The sequence below is a fragment of the Nycticebus coucang genome, chromosome 8, assembly GCF_027406575.1.
Source record: "Nycticebus coucang isolate mNycCou1 chromosome 8, mNycCou1.pri, whole genome shotgun sequence".
Taxonomy (NCBI): Eukaryota; Metazoa; Chordata; class Mammalia; order Primates; family Lorisidae; genus Nycticebus; species Nycticebus coucang.
In genome coordinates, this window is record NC_069787.1 from 23,866,577 (window position 1) to 23,884,661 (window position 18,085).

Here is an 18,085-nt window from a genome sequence, read left to right on the forward strand (position 1 = left end):
GTTGAATTCAGTGACTGGAAAATTTGCATGGTCTTGCCAACTCTGACATTCTAGGAAGGAAGTTCTTTTCTTTTTTTCTTTTTGCCAACCTCCAAGAATTTTGATACTAACATTAAGCAATGAGCAGTCACTCAGATAGACTTTCCTTGTGCCTAAAAAGGCCCATCCACCATAAGCCATAGCTTCTCTGTGGCCTCAGCTGTAACATTTCATCAACAACCTCCCAGCCTACCATCTGGGGGACCACCCCAGAGGTGGAACAGCTCTGTAGCATACACCCCAAGTAAGCACTTAGTTCCTGTTTATGGTGTATGACAGAGCTACCCTGTTTCTCAAAACCAGTTTGGTTTGAAGATTATTACCCTGTTGACACTAGCCCATCCTGTGAAACTGACAAGCCCACACACCTTTGGTGAAAGAATTTGTTTCTTACCCATTATCTGAGAATCCCTAAGCAGCTTAAAAAAATAAACTGATAGAAGATTCCCTGGCACAGGCTTATCTGAACAAAAGGCAATAATATTCCACCCCATGCATTAATTGATTACAGCAATTAAAAGAAAGTCTCTACCACAAATAGGTAACAAATGCCACCAACACTGACTAAAGAACACTGTCCTGTGACCTGAACCATGCATTGAAAAATCTAGTGAAGGGCAACTTTATAAAGGTCAGTTCAAAACAAGTAATCCTTATGAACATCAAGGCAATTCTTTCACTCTGATGAAGCAGTTAAATAGTGAAGGTCACGGGGCTTTAGCAGCCACATAAAAGAGAAAAGTAGAGCAATTAGACAAATGGATGCTGTAATCCCACTTCTCAGGCTCCAGAGTCTTGCTGAATACAGAGCTGCAACTTTCCTTCTTCACTATTCAGAAACTGGCAACAGATTCCAAATGAGAATTCCATAGCTTGCTGACTGCATGTTTCTTAGGAATGCATCTAGCCTTGGGAGGTTAAAAAAAAAAAATACATGGATGATGCTATGAACTTTCCACTCAGGTTGGAATTCCAAAAACATTCCTCCAGCACTCAGGAGTGCTGCTGAACGACTCAGTCAGGCTTGCTGCACTGCCTCAGCAGAAGAACAAAGTCCTGATCCACGGATGGCCAGGCTTTTCCAATCCAGTGGAAATCCAAGGACCAGCACAAACCAGCAGACCGGCATCACTTGGAAGTGCTTTCTTGCCATTTAGTCATTTTAAGGCCCCCATCCCACCCTAGACCTACTGGATCAGAATCCACAGTCACATTAAAATTTGAGAAACACTGAGCTACAAGACCCGATAGAACATTTTTTTTTTTTTTTGCCTTCTCCCAGTCTGAGTTTCCCCAATGGGAAAATGGGAATATAATAAAATGTACACATAAACAAAACAAAACCGAAGGAACGCAGTTCTCAAGAGGCAATGAGAGACTGCTCTGATTTCTAACTTCTGCAGTTTTCATGGTAAGGCAAGTAATTTTCAAACGGAGCTAATTCTCCCCGGCAACACTGCACGGCTGACTTCTAAAAGGCGGATTTAGAAGAGCTCAGAACGACGCATGCCACTCTGTAGAGCAGACACTTCAGATGTGTTAGGTGAAGTGGGTGAGCCTCTCCCTCTCCCACCCGGACAGCTGGTTGGCAGCTCTTGTCCCCGAAAATTCGTCCTATAGATTCGTCCCCCGGTCCTAGAAACCTCCGCCTGCCAAACTCCGGGGTTCCTAGAACCTCTGGTCGGAAATGAAGTTGCAGCAGGACCATCCCGCAGGCTCTGTAACTTTCCCTGGAATGAAATAAATAAATAAAGACCGTAAGTGCTGAGTTAGCGGGTCTCCGAAATCTTTTTGGCCCTCTGCAATCACCCATGAGAGGAAGGGGGAGAGAGAACGGAGTAAAACGTCTTGATCCGTTAAGGAAGGGGTTCCAGGAAAACTGGGCGAAAGCAGCAACCCCAGCTCCCAACTCTGAGAGCTTTTCTCGGCGGCGTTTTGTCTTATGTCGAAAACTGTAGGAAAGCGGAGAGGGGTCCCTGGGAGGATTCGCGCCGCCGTCCTGGGCGGGCCTGTTCCGTCTTGCGACTCTGTTTACCCCAGGCTCTTCTGCCTTCCAGCCTCCTCGCTTTTGCAAGGGGCTGGCAGGAGGCCACCGAGGCAAGATGCGTGTGCGCTTGTGCTCGCGCAAATACGGCGGAGGAGTCTGTTCCTCGGGCATTTTCCGAGGAAGTCTGGAGCAATTAGGCTTAGTCCAGGGAGAGCGAGCGAGTGAGCGGGCGGCGCAGCCGGCGTGTCTGGGCCGCCTCGCAGGGAGGGAGAGGGCGGCCGGCCGCCCGGCGGCGACCCCGGGGCCCGGCCGCCACCATGGGCTTCGAGCTGGACCGCTTCGACGGCGACGTGGACCCTGATCTGAAGTGCGCGCTGTGCCACAAGGTCCTGGAGGACCCCCTGACCACGCCGTGCGGCCACGTCTTCTGCGCCGGCTGCGTGCTGCCCTGGGTGGTGCAGGAGGGCAGCTGCCCAGCGCGCTGCCGCGGTCGCCTGTCCGCCAAGGAGCTCAACCACGTCCTGCCGCTCAAGCGCCTTATCCTCAAGCTGGACATCAAGTGCGCGAACGCGGCGCGCGGCTGCGGCCGGGTGGTCAAGCTGCAGCAGCTGCCAGAGCACCTCGAACGCTGCGACTTCGCGCCCGCGCGCTGCCGCCACGCGGGCTGCGGCCAGGTGCTGCTGCGGCGCGACGTGGAAGCGCACATGCGGGACGCGTGCGACGCGCGGCCGGTGGGCCGCTGCCAGGAGGGCTGCGGGCTGCCCCTGACGTACGGCGAGCAGCGCGCGGGCGGCCACTGCTGCGCTCGGGCGCTGCGGGCGCACAACGGCGCGCTGCAGGCCCGCCTGGGCGCGCTGCACAAGGCGCTCAAGAAGGAGGCGCTGCGCGCGGGCAAGAGAGAGAAGTCGCTGGTGGCTCAGCTGGCCGCCGCGCAGCTCGAGCTGCAGATGACCGCGCTGCGCTACCAGAAGAAGTTCACTGAGTACAGCGCACGCCTCGACTCGCTCAGCCGCTGCGTGGCCGCGCCGCCCGGCGGCAAGGTAGGCGCCTCCCGACCACCCCGACTCCCTGCCAGGCCCCTGGGGACCCAGGACCCCGCCCCGTCCCTTTGGGTATAAGGATGCCAGGAGCTTCCTGGGCGCATCCCTGCCGCCGCCTCCACTTTGCACTGCTTGCCAGCCCTATCGCTACGTGCAGATGGCTGCCCTGAAGCTTGGAAACTGTGGTTCGTATAGGCAGGACGTACAGGGTATATACTTACAGCAGCTTCAGAGGCTGTAGAAAGACTAAAAGGAATCCACAGCCAAGTGTGGAGTCAGAGTTAGAGACCAGGTAAGTGATCTGGGAGAAGTCACTTACCTTCAATTAAGGTTGGAAATCTGTAGACATAACACACAGGAGGGAATGTGGACACCTTGAGTGAATTGTATTCATGCACCTTCAAGGATTCCATAAAAAATAAAGGGAGCCCACAGCCAGCGTAGAGTAAGTTAAGAAGGATGCCAGAAGAGAGGCCTCTGGAGCAAAAGCTGGATGCAAACTTGGGCTTTGCTGTCAACTAGTTGGCTGACCTTGAGCAAACTGCTTAACCTTTCTAAAGTTGGAAACTGTGGTCCCTGGAGATGTGACACGAAGAGTGAAACTCAGCCAGGCGCCCTGAGGTTGGGGGATTTCAGAAAGAATTAAAGGACCACCCTGCCCCCAGCAAGTAGAAAGTAATATTAAAGAGCAAGCCCTCTGCAGTGACAGCTGTTTCCAACTGTGAGCTTTTTGCTAACCAGTAAGGTGAATGTGTGGCTTAACCTCTAGGTGCTTTGGTTTCCTTCAATGTGAAAAGTTGTTATCAGTCTTCAGAGAGAGGAGGTATGAAAAGGACCTGGCCACTATGCCAGGCAGAGAGTAAATACTTGACAGGTATTACCTACAATTATTTTTAACATCTCCCAGCGAGCCATCCCCTGGTCCTGATGGTTGACGTAGTGGTAACAGCCACCACTAGTGAGGGGCTTTCTTTGTGCCAGGCCCTGTGCTAAGCTCGTGCCAGCCCTTTCCTTTATTATCAAGTAATGTAGGTGTGAGGCTTAGGCTCATTGAGGGGCAATCTCATGCCTTGGGTTACAGCTTTCAAGTGCACAGCTGGGTTCTGAATCTCTGTGTGCCCATCTCTTCAGCCTGGGCTCTATATCACTATCATGTTGCCGCTCAGTGTGACCATGAATGCCATTTGTTGAGTGTTTATAATGTTCCAGCAACTGTAGGAAACACTTAGCATGCATTATCTATTTTATCCTTGGAGACAAGGAGACACATTCAGAGAGGTTATGTAACTTGCCCATAATCAAATAGTGATTCAGGGGACAGAGCTGGATTCAGGTTCTACCTCAGAGTTCTCAATCTTGAGACATATTGATATTTGGGGCCTAATGACTCTCAGTGGTGGGTGCTGCCCTGTGCACCGTAGGACATTTGACTATATTCTTGGCTTCCACCCGCTAGATGCCAATAGACTTGTTACCCAAATCGTGATAATCAAAAATGTCTCCAGATTCTGTCAAGTGTCCTCTGGGAAAGAAGGGTGGGAGGGAGATGGCCCAGATCGAAAATCACTGGATCCCCTGAGTAAAAAAGGCACATTTTCAACAGCTGGGTGCTTCTGCCTTTCCGGGGAAGGGCATCATAGCCCTGCCCTGCCACTCGGCTGCCACTTGGGTTGCCTGCTCCAGATGGTGTGGCAGAGAGGGGAAAATATTTGTTTGAGAGGCCACCAGGGGCCTGTCTCTGCTTTGTCTCTCCCTGCCCTCTCCTGGCCCCCCTTCCATACATGCACACCAGGCCTGCAAGTTTTCCAGCCCACTCCCCCCTCCCTGGCCCCTGGCCTGTCTGTTGGTTGTAGCCTCAGCAGCTGGCTAGCTCTGGGTGAAGGGCAAATATTTACAGCTCTGCGGCTCACCCACGACCGCACAGGCGCACAAAAGACTGGTGTGAGCCTTCAAGCCACCAAAACAGAGGGCAAACCTTGGTCTTCTGTCAGGCGCCAGGTTTGGGTGAAGGAGTTCCCAAATTTCTCCTGTTTATGCATCGTTTTAAGTGATGCTTATTTATAAGTAAGCCAATCATTCCCCCAAAGTTTATACATCCTTCATTGTTGAGCTAGTTTATTATTTCTTCTTGCCTTTCTGTTTTCTTTCTGGAGTGTTTAGTAAACTTTTTCTCAGAATCAAAACTCTGGGTGTTTTTGAGGCTCTGTTGCATTTTGGGGTAGGATAATCAAAAGTATTAAACTTGGGGACAAGATGTTGATTTTGAGCTTACGAAACAAGTTTTGTTCTGGAGTTGGAACTCTGTTTGGGACCTTCCTGAACCTCTGGCAAGGGTGGGGAACCTGCGGCCTCAAGGCTACATGTGACCCTCCGTGTCCAAATGTGGCCTCTCAACTGAATCCTTTCAATAAATTCAATAAATTCAAATCCCTTTATTAAAAGGATTTGTTCTGTACAATTTGCATTCAGTCAAAAGGCCACACTCAAGGATCCAGAAAGCTACATGTGGCCCCAAGGCTGCAGAATCCCCAGCACTCTGGCCTCACAATGTGGAGGGCCTCAGCTCAGGCCTTAGAGAAGCTTATTCTTCTTGCCTGAAGTTAACCCTCAGTGGACCTTGCGGAAAGCTTTTTGCTGTTCCATCATCAGCCATAAAAACCCCTCTCACTAGAAGCTGTTTAAGAACTTGTTTATTTCATTGGGCTGACTCTCTGCTCTTGCTGGGTAATGTTTATTCTCTCCCCAAAGGCAGAAGGATTTATATTGCTTGAAAACTCTACTGTTCAACTCTTTCATTTTATTTTTTATAAGGCCTAATGTTGGCTTCTCTGTCATAAGCTGAAGTTGATAAATGCTCAGAAGATTTTTAATACTAGCTCTTCAGCAGCCTACAACTTGTTCCATAAGTGATATGGCATTCTTTAAATTATCATGGGTTTCAATTTTTTTGACACCTGCTGAGCACTTAGGGTTTATAAGTATTATACTTGCACAGACATTGTTTATTCTGTTCTAAAATGTGAGCTGTATGAGGAATTCTCAAACTTTAGCATGATTGCTTTAACTGAAGAGCTTATTACAACACAGATTTCCTGACTCTCTTCCCCAGAGATTCTGATACATGAGGGCTGGCCTGGGGCCCGAGACTCTGCATTTCTAATGAGCTCCCAGGTGACATTGGTCCTTTAAGTAGCTACCGAGCTAGATGAAAAGTTTAGACTCAATGCAGACATACACCAAACATGTATTGATCTTCTCCGCACAGTTATGTTATTGATCATTATCTTAACTCCCCTTCCTAAACGTTTTGAGACCAAGATGAAGGGTAAAAACGACTTTTAACAGTTAAATGACAAGTAGCAGTAGCCTAGAAAGGCAAATCTGACCTCACATAAGCTGGCTGCATCTGGGCTGTGATACACTTGGTGATACCACACTTGGCTAAGGTAAGGAGTTTTGCTCCCAGCCTCATTTTCCCACTCTGACTTACCCACCTGATTCTAAAAACAAAAGCATTCCTTAGCAAGTATCTTTTTTGCTTTCTGGAAAAGGAAGCAGGCTGGATGTGACTTTCCTTGGAATGATTGAGAACTTTGAGATTCATCTGGATACCTTCAGCTCTTTGACTACCCACCCCCCACCCCCAACATCCACTCTGTCATTGAATCCTGTGGATTTTACCTCCTTAATTCATCTCGGATCTGTTCACTTCTCTCCAGTTCATTCACACAATCACTTTGATCTAAACCAGGGTTTTTCAGCCTCAGCACTGTTGGCATTTTAGACTGGATAATTCTTGGTTGTGTTTGTGTTAGTACTGGTTGAGGCTGTTCTGTTCACTGTAGGATATTCAGCAACATCCCTGGTGGCCTCTACCACATTGGTAGCCCTCCCCAGTCACTGATCTCTACAGACATTGCCAGATGTCCCTCAGGGGGCAAAGTTAGCCTTGGCATTAGACACCATCATCTCTTGCCTGAACTACAACTGCTTCCTCTACATGTCTTCTTTTTCCTCTTTAGTTTATTCTTTATCTAGTCAGAAATAATCTCTTAGAAATGAAAGTGTGTTATCACTCTCCCTTCTCAAACCTTCTTTTTTTCCTCATTTTCTCTTGGGTGGCTGTCTGGATTCTTCTCCCCTTAATTCTCTTCTTCCAGCATCCCTAATCTCTGAGTGTTTTGTGTGTATGTTCCTGAGCTCCTTCCTACCCCAGGGCCTTTGCACCTGTGTATCTCTACCTGGAACAATCTTTCCAAGTACTCTGTAATTAACCTGCAAGTTTTCCACCTCTCCCCTTCTGCTCATAATCTTTCTGTCAGCACATAGGGTTTTGTTCACCATTAGATGACCTTTCTTTCTCTTCTTGCCATCTTGGTTCAAGCATCACTACCTCCAGGAAGGCAGGTCTCTCTGACCTCAGAGCCAACATCTGGTGCCCTGAAACTCTCACTTTGGTATGCCTCCTTCATGGCATTTATCACAGCTGTTACTGAGTAATTGGAAGAGTGTCTTATTCAGGACTGTGTCCCCAGCACTAAACCCACTGCCATGTGAATCGTAAGCCCTTGATATGTATTTGCTCAGTGAATGAATTCAAGATCGGAAGGGCTGTCTTGTCAGCTGTCAAAACTTTTCAGATTGTTAACAAAGAGTGGGCTTATGTTTTAAAAAGAATGAGTTTTTCTGTGATGCTCCAGTTCACAATATTGTTTCCAGATTTGGGGGAGGTATTTTTTTTTGTTCTGCTAGATCCACCCAGATCAAGTTGTATTCAAGTTTTATAAAGCCCCAAACCTCAGAAACAATTTTGTCCATTTCAAAGCTGGAGATAAGTGAATCTAATAGACAGTTGTATCAAAAGGTGTTCCAGATGTCTAAACACTTTGAAATGTCTCTATTAGAATGTTCACCATTTGGTATATTTTGTTTCTGAAAAGCCTTCAGCAAAGAGTCATTCCATGTTTAAGAAATGGCTACTTTCAGAGCGAGGGAAGGTGAGAGAGGGTGGGGCCTTGGCGTGTGCCAAACCTTTTGGGGGCAAGACACAATTGCAAGAGGGACTTTACCTAACAAATGCAATCAATGTAACCTGGCTTATTGTACCCTCAATGAATCCCCAACAATAAAAATAAATAAATGGCTACTTCAGCTAAAAGAATTGGAGGCTGTCACTTCATTTTCATTTCAGTGTTTATAAAGAAAATTAGGATTTGGTTTACTAATAAGTTACCCAGCTATTGCTGGATTAAATGGGCATAACTGGACAATTTGAATTGGCTATCGTTGAGATTTATCTGTAAATGGTTCTTTCTATGTTCAGAAAGGGTGCTTGACTCTCTGTAAAAACATTTTGATGAGTAAGAATTTATAAGTCAATTTGCATTGGATCATAGAGCAAAGAGTTTAAAAGGAAAGGAAGTGATATTTATTGAGTTCACTAGGTGCCATACATTGGAGGGCTTTACGTACGTATGTATGTACGTACATTAGCTTCTCCATCTTCACTTAGTAGACTTCTTTTTGGTGGGAGGAGCAGATTATAAAACATTATAAAACAACTAGATTAAGGCCAGAAGTTAGGTTCTAAGCAGAGATCTGGGATTTGAACACAGTGTTACCTGACTCTAAACTGTAACCAAAATAAGAAAGGCATTATTTTCTTGAGGCAGTGCGCCCCTCTGAAGTCTCTTGTGGGCTTCCCAAGGACTATGTCTATATATGGCACGCAGGACGTAGATGGAGGTATAGATGCATTATTCAGGAAACCTACAACCCTTTCCTTCCATATTACAAGATGAAAAAAACAAAACCTCGGAAGGTTAAATAATTTGGCCAGTATCCTCCTGGGGCTCATTTTAGTTTGCTTGTCGGCTTCTGCTCCATGAAATGTGTTAATCCCATGCCATATTCCCCTTTTCATAGGTCCAGTGCACATGGTGTATAAAACGAAACAGATCCTGTCTATAAAAGAAATAAATAAAACGGAAATAAAGAAGTGGCATCCTGGATGGAATAGTAGCTCATCTCTTTAATTTTTATCCTAATGATTTTAAGAAATCATTAACGGAAATCGGTTAACGGTAGGAACAAAGTGAAATCCTTCCAAATACATATATTCTTGAGGTTTAGTTCTTCACATTCTTCTAGCTGGAGTGCCCAGGCCAGTGGTAGGTACTGTTGGATACAAAGATAAAAATGAGCAGCCTTAATCCATGGGACCAACCAGACACCTACTTGTGCCTTTGCAGACCCAACACAAATATTACTACTCTCTGCTCACCCAAGATTTTTAGCCTCTGTTCCCCCTGGAATAATGGAGTCCTAATAAGCCATTTCAAATAAGAAGGGGGAAATGGTGTAATATAATGATTACTCTCGTAAAGCAAACACCTGACAGGTGGACCTGAGGGCCCATCTTTCTCACCCTTCCATTCATGGACTTGCAGGGAGCTAGCTTAGAGGGCAGAGACACCATGTGTAAGCAGGATCCAAAGCAACCCCATCCCTAGGAAGGGTCAAGTTTGAGCCCTGTCTCTAGCAGTTGGCATTGTGTATGCAGAACTGAGTCATAAGCAGAGAGGTCACCCTTGGAATTTTGTTAAAAGCTGTTTTCATGTGCCCCATGCCTTTGATGTGTTTGTATCAGGAGAGAGATGAAGTGGCATCAGGTTGTGGGTAAGGGTTGGCTGCAGGCCTTGAGTCAACTGGGCAAGCTCCAGGGTGTCATCTGTGGAGCAAGTGTGTTGAGTGTAGTTAGTATCCAGACTGGAATTGGCGATACTGGGGTTCATGTGCTCCCTTTGCTCTGTTCCTGAGGGACTCTGGAAGGATCTTTCAGTCACTTGGAAGCCTTAATTGCCTCATCTCTAAAATGGGATCATAACACACCTGCTGATAGGGTTGTTACTAAGGCAAAATGAGATGATTTACATAAAGGGCACCATAAGTCTTTATCAGGCATGTATTGACCATCTGTTAAATGCCTAAGACCTTTAGGGATTTAGTCCTTTTTCTAAAAACTTACAGAAGAAATTTGAAGTGGTATTACAAAGAAATTGGGAAGAGATATTTACTCAAAAATTCAGTTTTGTCCTGAGCCTCATGTTGCCCCGGAGTGACCTATTCTCTGTCTCTTATCCTCTGACTATTTTCAGTGGTAGAGTAACATGGGAAATAGGGATGTTCAAGCCAGGGTCTCTGCCTCTGGATGGCAACCCTTGTGAATAATATGGGAGTAATAGGGTTAGTTAACATGTGTATTTATATGTGTCCCATGCAAATTAACAAAGCTAAGGAGAGGTTAGACAGGTAAAGCCCCTACCTTTCTAAGAGCAAGAAGTTTTGGTTTCATAGCTGAGTAGCCATTCTTTCTTTCTAATCTGGGGAAGAAAATGCTTCAGTGGCAAACCACCCTGCCTTAGGCCATTTGGGCTACTAAAACAAAAATACTAGAAGCTGGGTATAAGCAATATAAATTTATTTCTCATGGGTTTGGAGGCTAGAAAACTCAAGATCAAGGTGCTGGCAGACTCAGTGGGAGTTCACTTTCTGTTTCATAGGTGGGCTGGCGGTCCTCATGTGGTGGAAGGACCACGGGTCTCTCTCAGGCCTCTTTTATTAGGGCCTTAATCCCTAATCACATGTCAAAGCCCTCACCTGCTAATACTATCACCTTGGGAGTTAGGATTTTAATATATGAATTTTAACAGATGCTTTCAGACCATAACACCCCTTCATCTGTCAAGGAGAAATATTAAGATGCCGCAGCACCTTACATAAGGCTTGTTGTTGCTGTCATTTTTGGTTTTGGGTGAAGCATTGCTTGTGGTTGTTCACCAGAAAAGCAGATGAGTCAAGGATGAAAAATCAGAGATAACAAATTTAAAATCAAGCTCATGGAAATAGAAAATTGGACATTTAGGGATTTCTCAGGTTCTTTAAATGTAGTAGCAAACTAATTTATTTTCGGACTAGGGAAGTACTAAGAAATCTTTGCTTCTCTTACATAATTTTCAAAAATATCTTGCTTGGCTTTGGATGAATCTACTTTTCTGTAGATATTAGGACTCTAGAAAAGCTCTTTTTGTTCCTTTCTACCCTCTAAGACAGAGGGACTTGAGTTTTGTAAATTCATGCATTCAGTTACCAACCTGAAGCCCTTTGTCTCTTTCATCCTTTCTGTGTATACCTGTTTGGGTGACAGATACATCATTCTAACACTTCTACTGACTATCTCATCCAATTTCAACTGAATTGCAAGTATTATCTCCATGTCTCCCTTCAGTCCTAAGCTTTTGAACAGTTTCTTCCTCTGTTCTTCTTCCAAGAATCCCTTCCTAAGAATGAGGGTTTGAATCACAGGGAGAGGTTGGTCCAAATTACTTCCCCACTGTAATTCCAGCACTCTGAGTGGCCAAGGCAGGTGGGTTGCCTGAGCTCAGTAGTTGGAGATCAGCCTGAGCAAGAGCGAGACCCTGTCTCTAAAAATACCTGGGCATGGTGGTGGGCACCTATAGTCCCAGCTATCAGGGAGGCTGAGGCAGGAGGATCACTTGAGCCTAAGAGTTTGAGGTAGCTGTGAGCTATGACACCATGGCATTCTACTAAAGGTCACAAAGTGAGACTGTCTAAAAAAAAAAAAAAAAGAAAAGAAAAGAATATCACAAAGTTTGAACTACAAAGAGGAAAAAAGCATCTGAGTAGGAGCGAAGACACCCCCAGGTCTTCAGTACAAAATTTTCTGACAGCGGGCTCTGCCTCCTGGTATCCCCAACCCCTGCTTTTGCACATTTTTTGCTGGAGACAGCCGAATATACAGCACTTTCTTGTCACTAGTCAATACTCAGAGCTGTTTTTCATCTGTGTGCATCTCCGTGAGCTTTGCAAAGACTTAAGAAGTCATGTCACCCCAGACACACACGCACTAGCAGTCAGTTACATTTCGCACAACCTGCTGGGCAGCTTTCCAGTCTGGCCAGCTCTCTGCAGTGCCTCCCACAACAGCAGTAATTGGAGAACACTGGTCCTTTAGCAGAAAGGAGTTTTTATTATAAAAAGAGTCCACATTGATGGTGGCATGGATGGACTCTGGAAACTACCATACTGGCTAGGAGATGGCGCATGTCTAAGTTTTTGAGGTTGAATTGTTCAGAGGAAACTAATGACAGAGTGACACTCAAAAAGAAGAGGGACTTTGCCCATAGAAGATCACTCATATTCTTGGCTGCTTAAAAAAAAAGATCACTCTTCACTGATACTTAAGTGCTAATTTCAAAATTTGTGTAATTTGTGTGACGGTTGTCATCTTAAGAAATATGGAAACATTTCAAATATTCTTTGCTATGTTTATTTTCTGCACATATTAAAAGCCTTTTGTATAAAAAAAAAAAAAAAAAAAGATCACTCATATTCTTGGCTGCTTAAAAGAAAAGCAGCCCAAATTTTTGATTTTTCATTGTGACTCCCCCAATTCCAACTCTTACCCCGTTAGACATAAAAGTCTTACCTTGAGTTGAAAGCTGAGCTGATGATGTTTGAGGTCATTTTAACATTGATCTAGTAATAGTATCTTAAAATATGATAGCAAAGCTTATTTTAAGCAAAATCGACTGTCTTTGAGAAGTAAGCTTCCATTTCTGCTTGTGACTTATTGGCTTCAAGGCCTTGGATGGTTCCTGGCGTTGTTTAAGTCTTGATATTCACTTAGGGATGGATTAACCCTTCACCAAGGTGAGTATATCTGTGCACATTCTCAATCTTAGTGATCTAAGCTTTTCCCAAGGACCATCTTACATTGCTTTAAGCCAATGGCTCAGCCACCCTAATGGGGGAGTGAAGATCTGTCACTAGACTCCAGATTATGAACACAATAAGCTGGTTCTTCTCCACTTCCGTCCCCCAGGTCCTTGGTGAGAGCTTTCTAGCTCCTGAGCACTGGCTACTGAAGGGAAGAGACATTTGCCATCTGGGAAGAGTTTTAGGACAGGGAGCATTTCTGGAAAGCTGGCAAGGTGGTGCCACCTCACTCCCATTTCTTTTGGTTGCTTTTTCCTCTCTTCATCTTTTCTTCCCAATTCATCAAGCTCCACTGATGTGGTAGAACTTAGAGCAGTTTTGGTGTCTTGTATTCCCCAAGTACCCTGGGCTCCCAAACTCCCCAGCTTTCTTCTGCCTCCCCATTTCACACCTCCCTGGACTTGATGTTCCTCCTGCCTTATTGAGAGCCAACATGTTTCCTGTAGACGGGGTGCTTGTCACCTGATTTCCCCTTCTTGTGGTCCACAGCTCACTTGGCCTGAGTCATCTGCCTGTTTTCCCTTTTTCTTGTTCCTGGTGTCTCTCTCCCATCATCTCCAGCCTAAAAGCTATCTACCTGGTGCTTACTCCAGTGGTGTCCTAGAATGAGCCACTCTTTCTCCATTCTTGGAAACAGAGAGACTTAGAAAGAATATATAATGATCTTTACTCACTTCTCTTTAGGCTCCAGTTCTCCCAAACGTGCTTTAGATTGACGAAGCTTAACTAGGATTAGGCATTCTCCATTGGTTGGATTTTGCGGAAGAATAATTCATGTGATAAAACAGTTTCATGTCCTCAACATTCAGCTCTCAGCACTGTGACTTGTATCTTGAACACTTAATTATTGGCCAGGCACTGTACTGAGACACTTTGTGGGTATTATCTATCTCAATCATGCATCCTAGTAACCCATAGGAGAAACTATTTATTATCCCATTCTATGGATGAGGAAACTGACTTCAGGTTCTAACTCTAAAGTCCAAGACTTAACTTAACCATTACCTGTCCAGGGTGTAAGTTTCTTTACAATTTATTTTTGTTTAGTCCAAAGAAGGCATACTTAAAACTCTAATTACCAAATGAATTAGCTGTCTAATCCTTCATGCCTCTTTGGATTTAGGATAGGGTGCACACATTTACCCCTACAGTAGCAGGAGCTTGGGCGTTGGAGTCATGTGGACCTGCATTCCGATCTTGACCCTCTCACTTTGCCACTATGTGACTGTGAGCAAGGGTATGATTTTCTCTGAGCCTCAGTTTCTCCAGATTCAGAGCATTGATACAGCAGCTGCTTGAGAAGACGGGTGGATTGATCAGTTTATGCAGTTTATAGGAGGGAAAGCCCTTTTGCTTCTTTATTTTACTACATCAGGCCATTGATAAAACTGCAAAACATTGGTTAATGACCAATATTGATGAAATTTTCTTGTCAATGAGAGATGCTACTGTTTAGCACGGTGTGGACAATCGGAAAGGCAGCTTTGATGAGAGCCTTTGCCCTCCCTCAGTTGGTGGGAATCATTTAAAATGCCCTCTATCCTGAAGCATTTTGGGCCCAGGAATAGGTTGAATGGTTAAGCAGAGGTTAATGATAACATGTAAAACATGTTACGGAAGGACTAATGTTGAACATCTCTATTAATGTTTATCTTGAAAAACTAGAAATTAAAATAAAGCAGTTAAGGTTTTTTTTTGGCAGGTGGGTGGGGAGGAGAAGAGAATGGAAAGGGAACACCAGAATCAAGCTTAAGAGTTTTAGAGACTAGAAAATTACCTTTGGTTATTAGTTGGAGAAATGAAAGTAATTCAGCCCAGAGTGAACTTTTATTTTATCTCTCTCAGTAGCCTGTGTTGAGTCTTCAACCTAAACCCAGTGTCTAATTCTCCTGGACAGCAGACTAGATCAAGATGCTTCTAGAAAATAAAAACACCCTCTTTCTCCCCACTGATTCCATCTGGCAAGGAAACATAGGAGGTCAACTTGGTTTTTCAAAAACATTCTTTGCAAGTGGCTATTTGGCTGAAGAATGCTGTGTTTCAGGCACCATCTTACTGTCCCTTGAGAAAGATCTCCGAGGCCAGGGCTGGATTTAGATGTCTTTGGGCATCTCAGATCAGTTCTTTTGGAGACAAATAGTTCAGTAAACAGTTGGGAATTTTATTCTGACCTTGGTTTCCTGGTTAAGCCCTCCTTCAATGAGCTCCTTTTTGGAACTTCAACTTGGGGCCATCTTGAATAAGAGCTAAGACATTGCTAGCCTAAAATGAATTTATTTTCTATATTCTACCCTAAAAGGAGTAATGTAGAAGAGTAAGGTTGAGCACTAGAGAGGATAGGGTTGAATCCCAGTTCGACTTTTTACTGGCTCTTTGCCACGAGGCAACCTTGTTAATCATTCCACTTTGGTCTTCCCACCTGTATCATGAAGATGGTATTGGTACTGATTTATAAGATGGGTTGGATTAATAAATGCAACAAGACACTGAAATGCTCAATATAGCTTCTGGCATATAATAAGCAGCCCTTCCCCCCAAAGTTAGCTACTATTATTGTGACTACAGTGTAATAAGATTTTCTTTCTTTCTTTCCTTGAATGAATGGTTATCACACAGTAGATTTAAAACTAATCTTTGAGTTCATGTGATTGCGCAGTTTTCTTTGTGTATCATTTGAGATTGTTAGACTCAGGCCACCTGCCCTGGGATTACTGTGTAACTCTGCCGTTTCCATCACTCGATTAGTTATGAAAGCCAGGCATGTAAGATATGTAAGATAACTTGCCTGAATTCCCATGTATTTCTAACTTTTTCACCCCTCTAAGATAACAAAGCAAGAAATGGCTTTACTAAGATTTTCAGTGTCCAAAGCAGAAAGATAGAAACTGGTTCAGTTTGAGAATCATCACGCTTACATCTCAAAACTACTAGGTTGACTCTGAATTTTTCTTCTGTTACAGCAGTAAAAATTATTGTTTGCTAATTACTTGTTATAAAAATTGACAGCATTAATAGATGCGGCAGATGTCGGTGCTCTGTTTAGGAAAATTTTTTTAAAACCAATAAGATTGTCAGTCATTAGAGAGGCTATGCTATTTTTTTGATCTCCTGGGTACAGTATCCCAATAGAGACTAGCTTCTTTACACATAAAATTATAAATTTTATTTATTGAGTTAGTGACACTTAGGAAATAAATGTTGTGTTGTTCTTACAGGACATCTTGTTCTTTCATCAGAAACGGAAAGTCTTTTTCTGATGATCAGTCGTCATCTTTATTTTTAGTGGGTTTTTGTAATTGATGTTTATAGGCTTACATAAAAAATTTGAAAATACTTTTAATTCAGCTGAATACTAACTAGTCATGAGAAAGAGCTGTGGTTACTAAGAACTTTGAGCATGGAGATAATCCTACATAGAGAAGCCCATTAGTCTTTAACATTTATTTTTGGCTCTATTTGGCAGGATTCTCCTGATGAAATATGGAACCACAGTCGCACATTAACTATAGCAATGCCCCAGATAACCCGTGTGCCACTGCGGGAAGAAACAGTGGTTGCCTTTGCTGGTGTGGCAGAGTCAGGTAGCCGCGTTCATGCCCATCAAATGTAGCCATTTATTTCCCCAGAAAAGGTCGGAGGCAAAAGTTTGATCAGCAAGCAACAAAGGTCAGAATAAAATCTGTTTTGTGATAAGCTGCCAGTGTTGTTCTTATTATTTAATTTTTTATTTTTTTCAGTGTTGTTTTCAAAATAGCTTATTCTGAAATATTTCATATTTTAAGAAACCACATTGAAATAATACCAAGTTTAAAGAGAAAAACCAAGTGAAGCAATTGCAGGTTTATAGTCAGTGTGCATGACGTGTGTATGAAGCGTATCGTTTACATGATTAGAAACATTTCAAAGGTATATCAGGGAGTTCAATATTTATGTCAAAGAATAGCGAGGCACAGTTTGCACACAAGGCTAAGTCTATTTTTATCCATCTATCTGTCACTTAAGAGTGTCAGTTGAGGTGCCCTGGCATTGCCGTCCCTTCTGACTGTTGAACACCGTGACCTGCTGGAGTAACTTCTGCTCATTTTATTTAAAGGGGTTCACGCTGACCAACCCTAAACAAAGTGTTTTCTATTAAATACCTCCACATCTCACATGGAGCGAGTGATAATTAACTTTGTGAAAATGGCCCCTCCTCCTTTTTAGTAAGATTTAGGATATTTTTTTGTCTTCGTCCCATGTTTGCATCTCACTTTTCATACACTGTTTTCCCCTAAGTCTCACAAACAGAGTTGACCATTGATGGGCTGTGCCTACGCTCACACTTCCAAGAGGGTTGCTGTTTGAACCTTTCATGACATGACATGAATGCTGCTTTTGAAAATGTTTGAGAAACAAACAGCAAGTAGCTGTCTAGACAGCCTGCATATGATGAACTGGTTAAAAGAAATGCATTTGCAGACCAAAGAGTCACTCATAGAAAATGTCCATTAGGCATGTCTGAGATCTCCAGGCCAGACATTCTAACGTGGTCATTCCAAGGTTAGACAGTATCTAGAAATGTTGTAACCTCCCAAACACAGGACAGAATTTCAGATTGGATTCTAAAAGTTTCCTTGATGAAATTTCCCAAGAAGAATCCGCTTAGATGGAAAGGAAATTCCTATTATCTGTTTCCTGTTTGTAAATAAAAATGTAATCTCATTTTTTCCCCCCTGTAGGGTGAAGAAACCAAAAGCCTGACTCTTGTCCTGCACCGAGACTCTGGCTCCCTGGGATTTAATATTATTGGTGGCCGGCCGAATGTGGTATGTTAATTGCTGAAATGTGCTTTTCCTTTTCCAGGTGTAGCTGAAAGAGAGGTCAAGGTTTAGGGGCAGGGAGTAGGAAATGTTGCTCACTTCATTCTGCTCCCTGTAATTAGTTTATTGGTTATCTAATATCTTCACACCCAGGGATTTTTATTTCATTGTGGTCTCCTCAAATAACATTGCCCTAGTAATACAACAGCTAGTTCAGACTTTTGGGGAACCTTGCTGGTCATGTAGCACTTGGGCTGATAAAGTTTGTGTCCTATGGGGGCCGTTAGCAGCGGGTAACCAGTCGCCCTCCTAAACAGAGCTGGAATGTGGGCTCCAGACTGGAAACCTTATCTCGATTCCATTCTGTCAGCTATCCATTCATCAGGGCTGATTCCCCATTTGTGGGTTATTGCCTCCCTTCT

General features: G+C 44.0%; 1 protein-coding gene across 1 annotated transcript in view; it reads left to right on the top strand.

Annotated features, from left to right (window-relative positions):
• The first annotated feature begins 2,227 nt into the window (after positions 1-2,227).
• The window catches only part of PDZRN3 (PDZ domain containing ring finger 3), a 239,678-nt gene continuing 223,820 nt past the window's right edge, over positions 2,228-18,085 (top strand). Inside the window, exons 1-2 of the mRNA XM_053599917.1 lie at positions 2,228-3,066; positions 17,583-17,669. Of these exons, the coding sequence (XP_053455892.1) occupies positions 2,344-3,066; positions 17,583-17,669 (810 nt within the window). The 5' untranslated portion in view covers positions 2,228-2,343. The remainder of the gene's footprint in view (positions 3,067-17,582; positions 17,670-18,085) is intronic.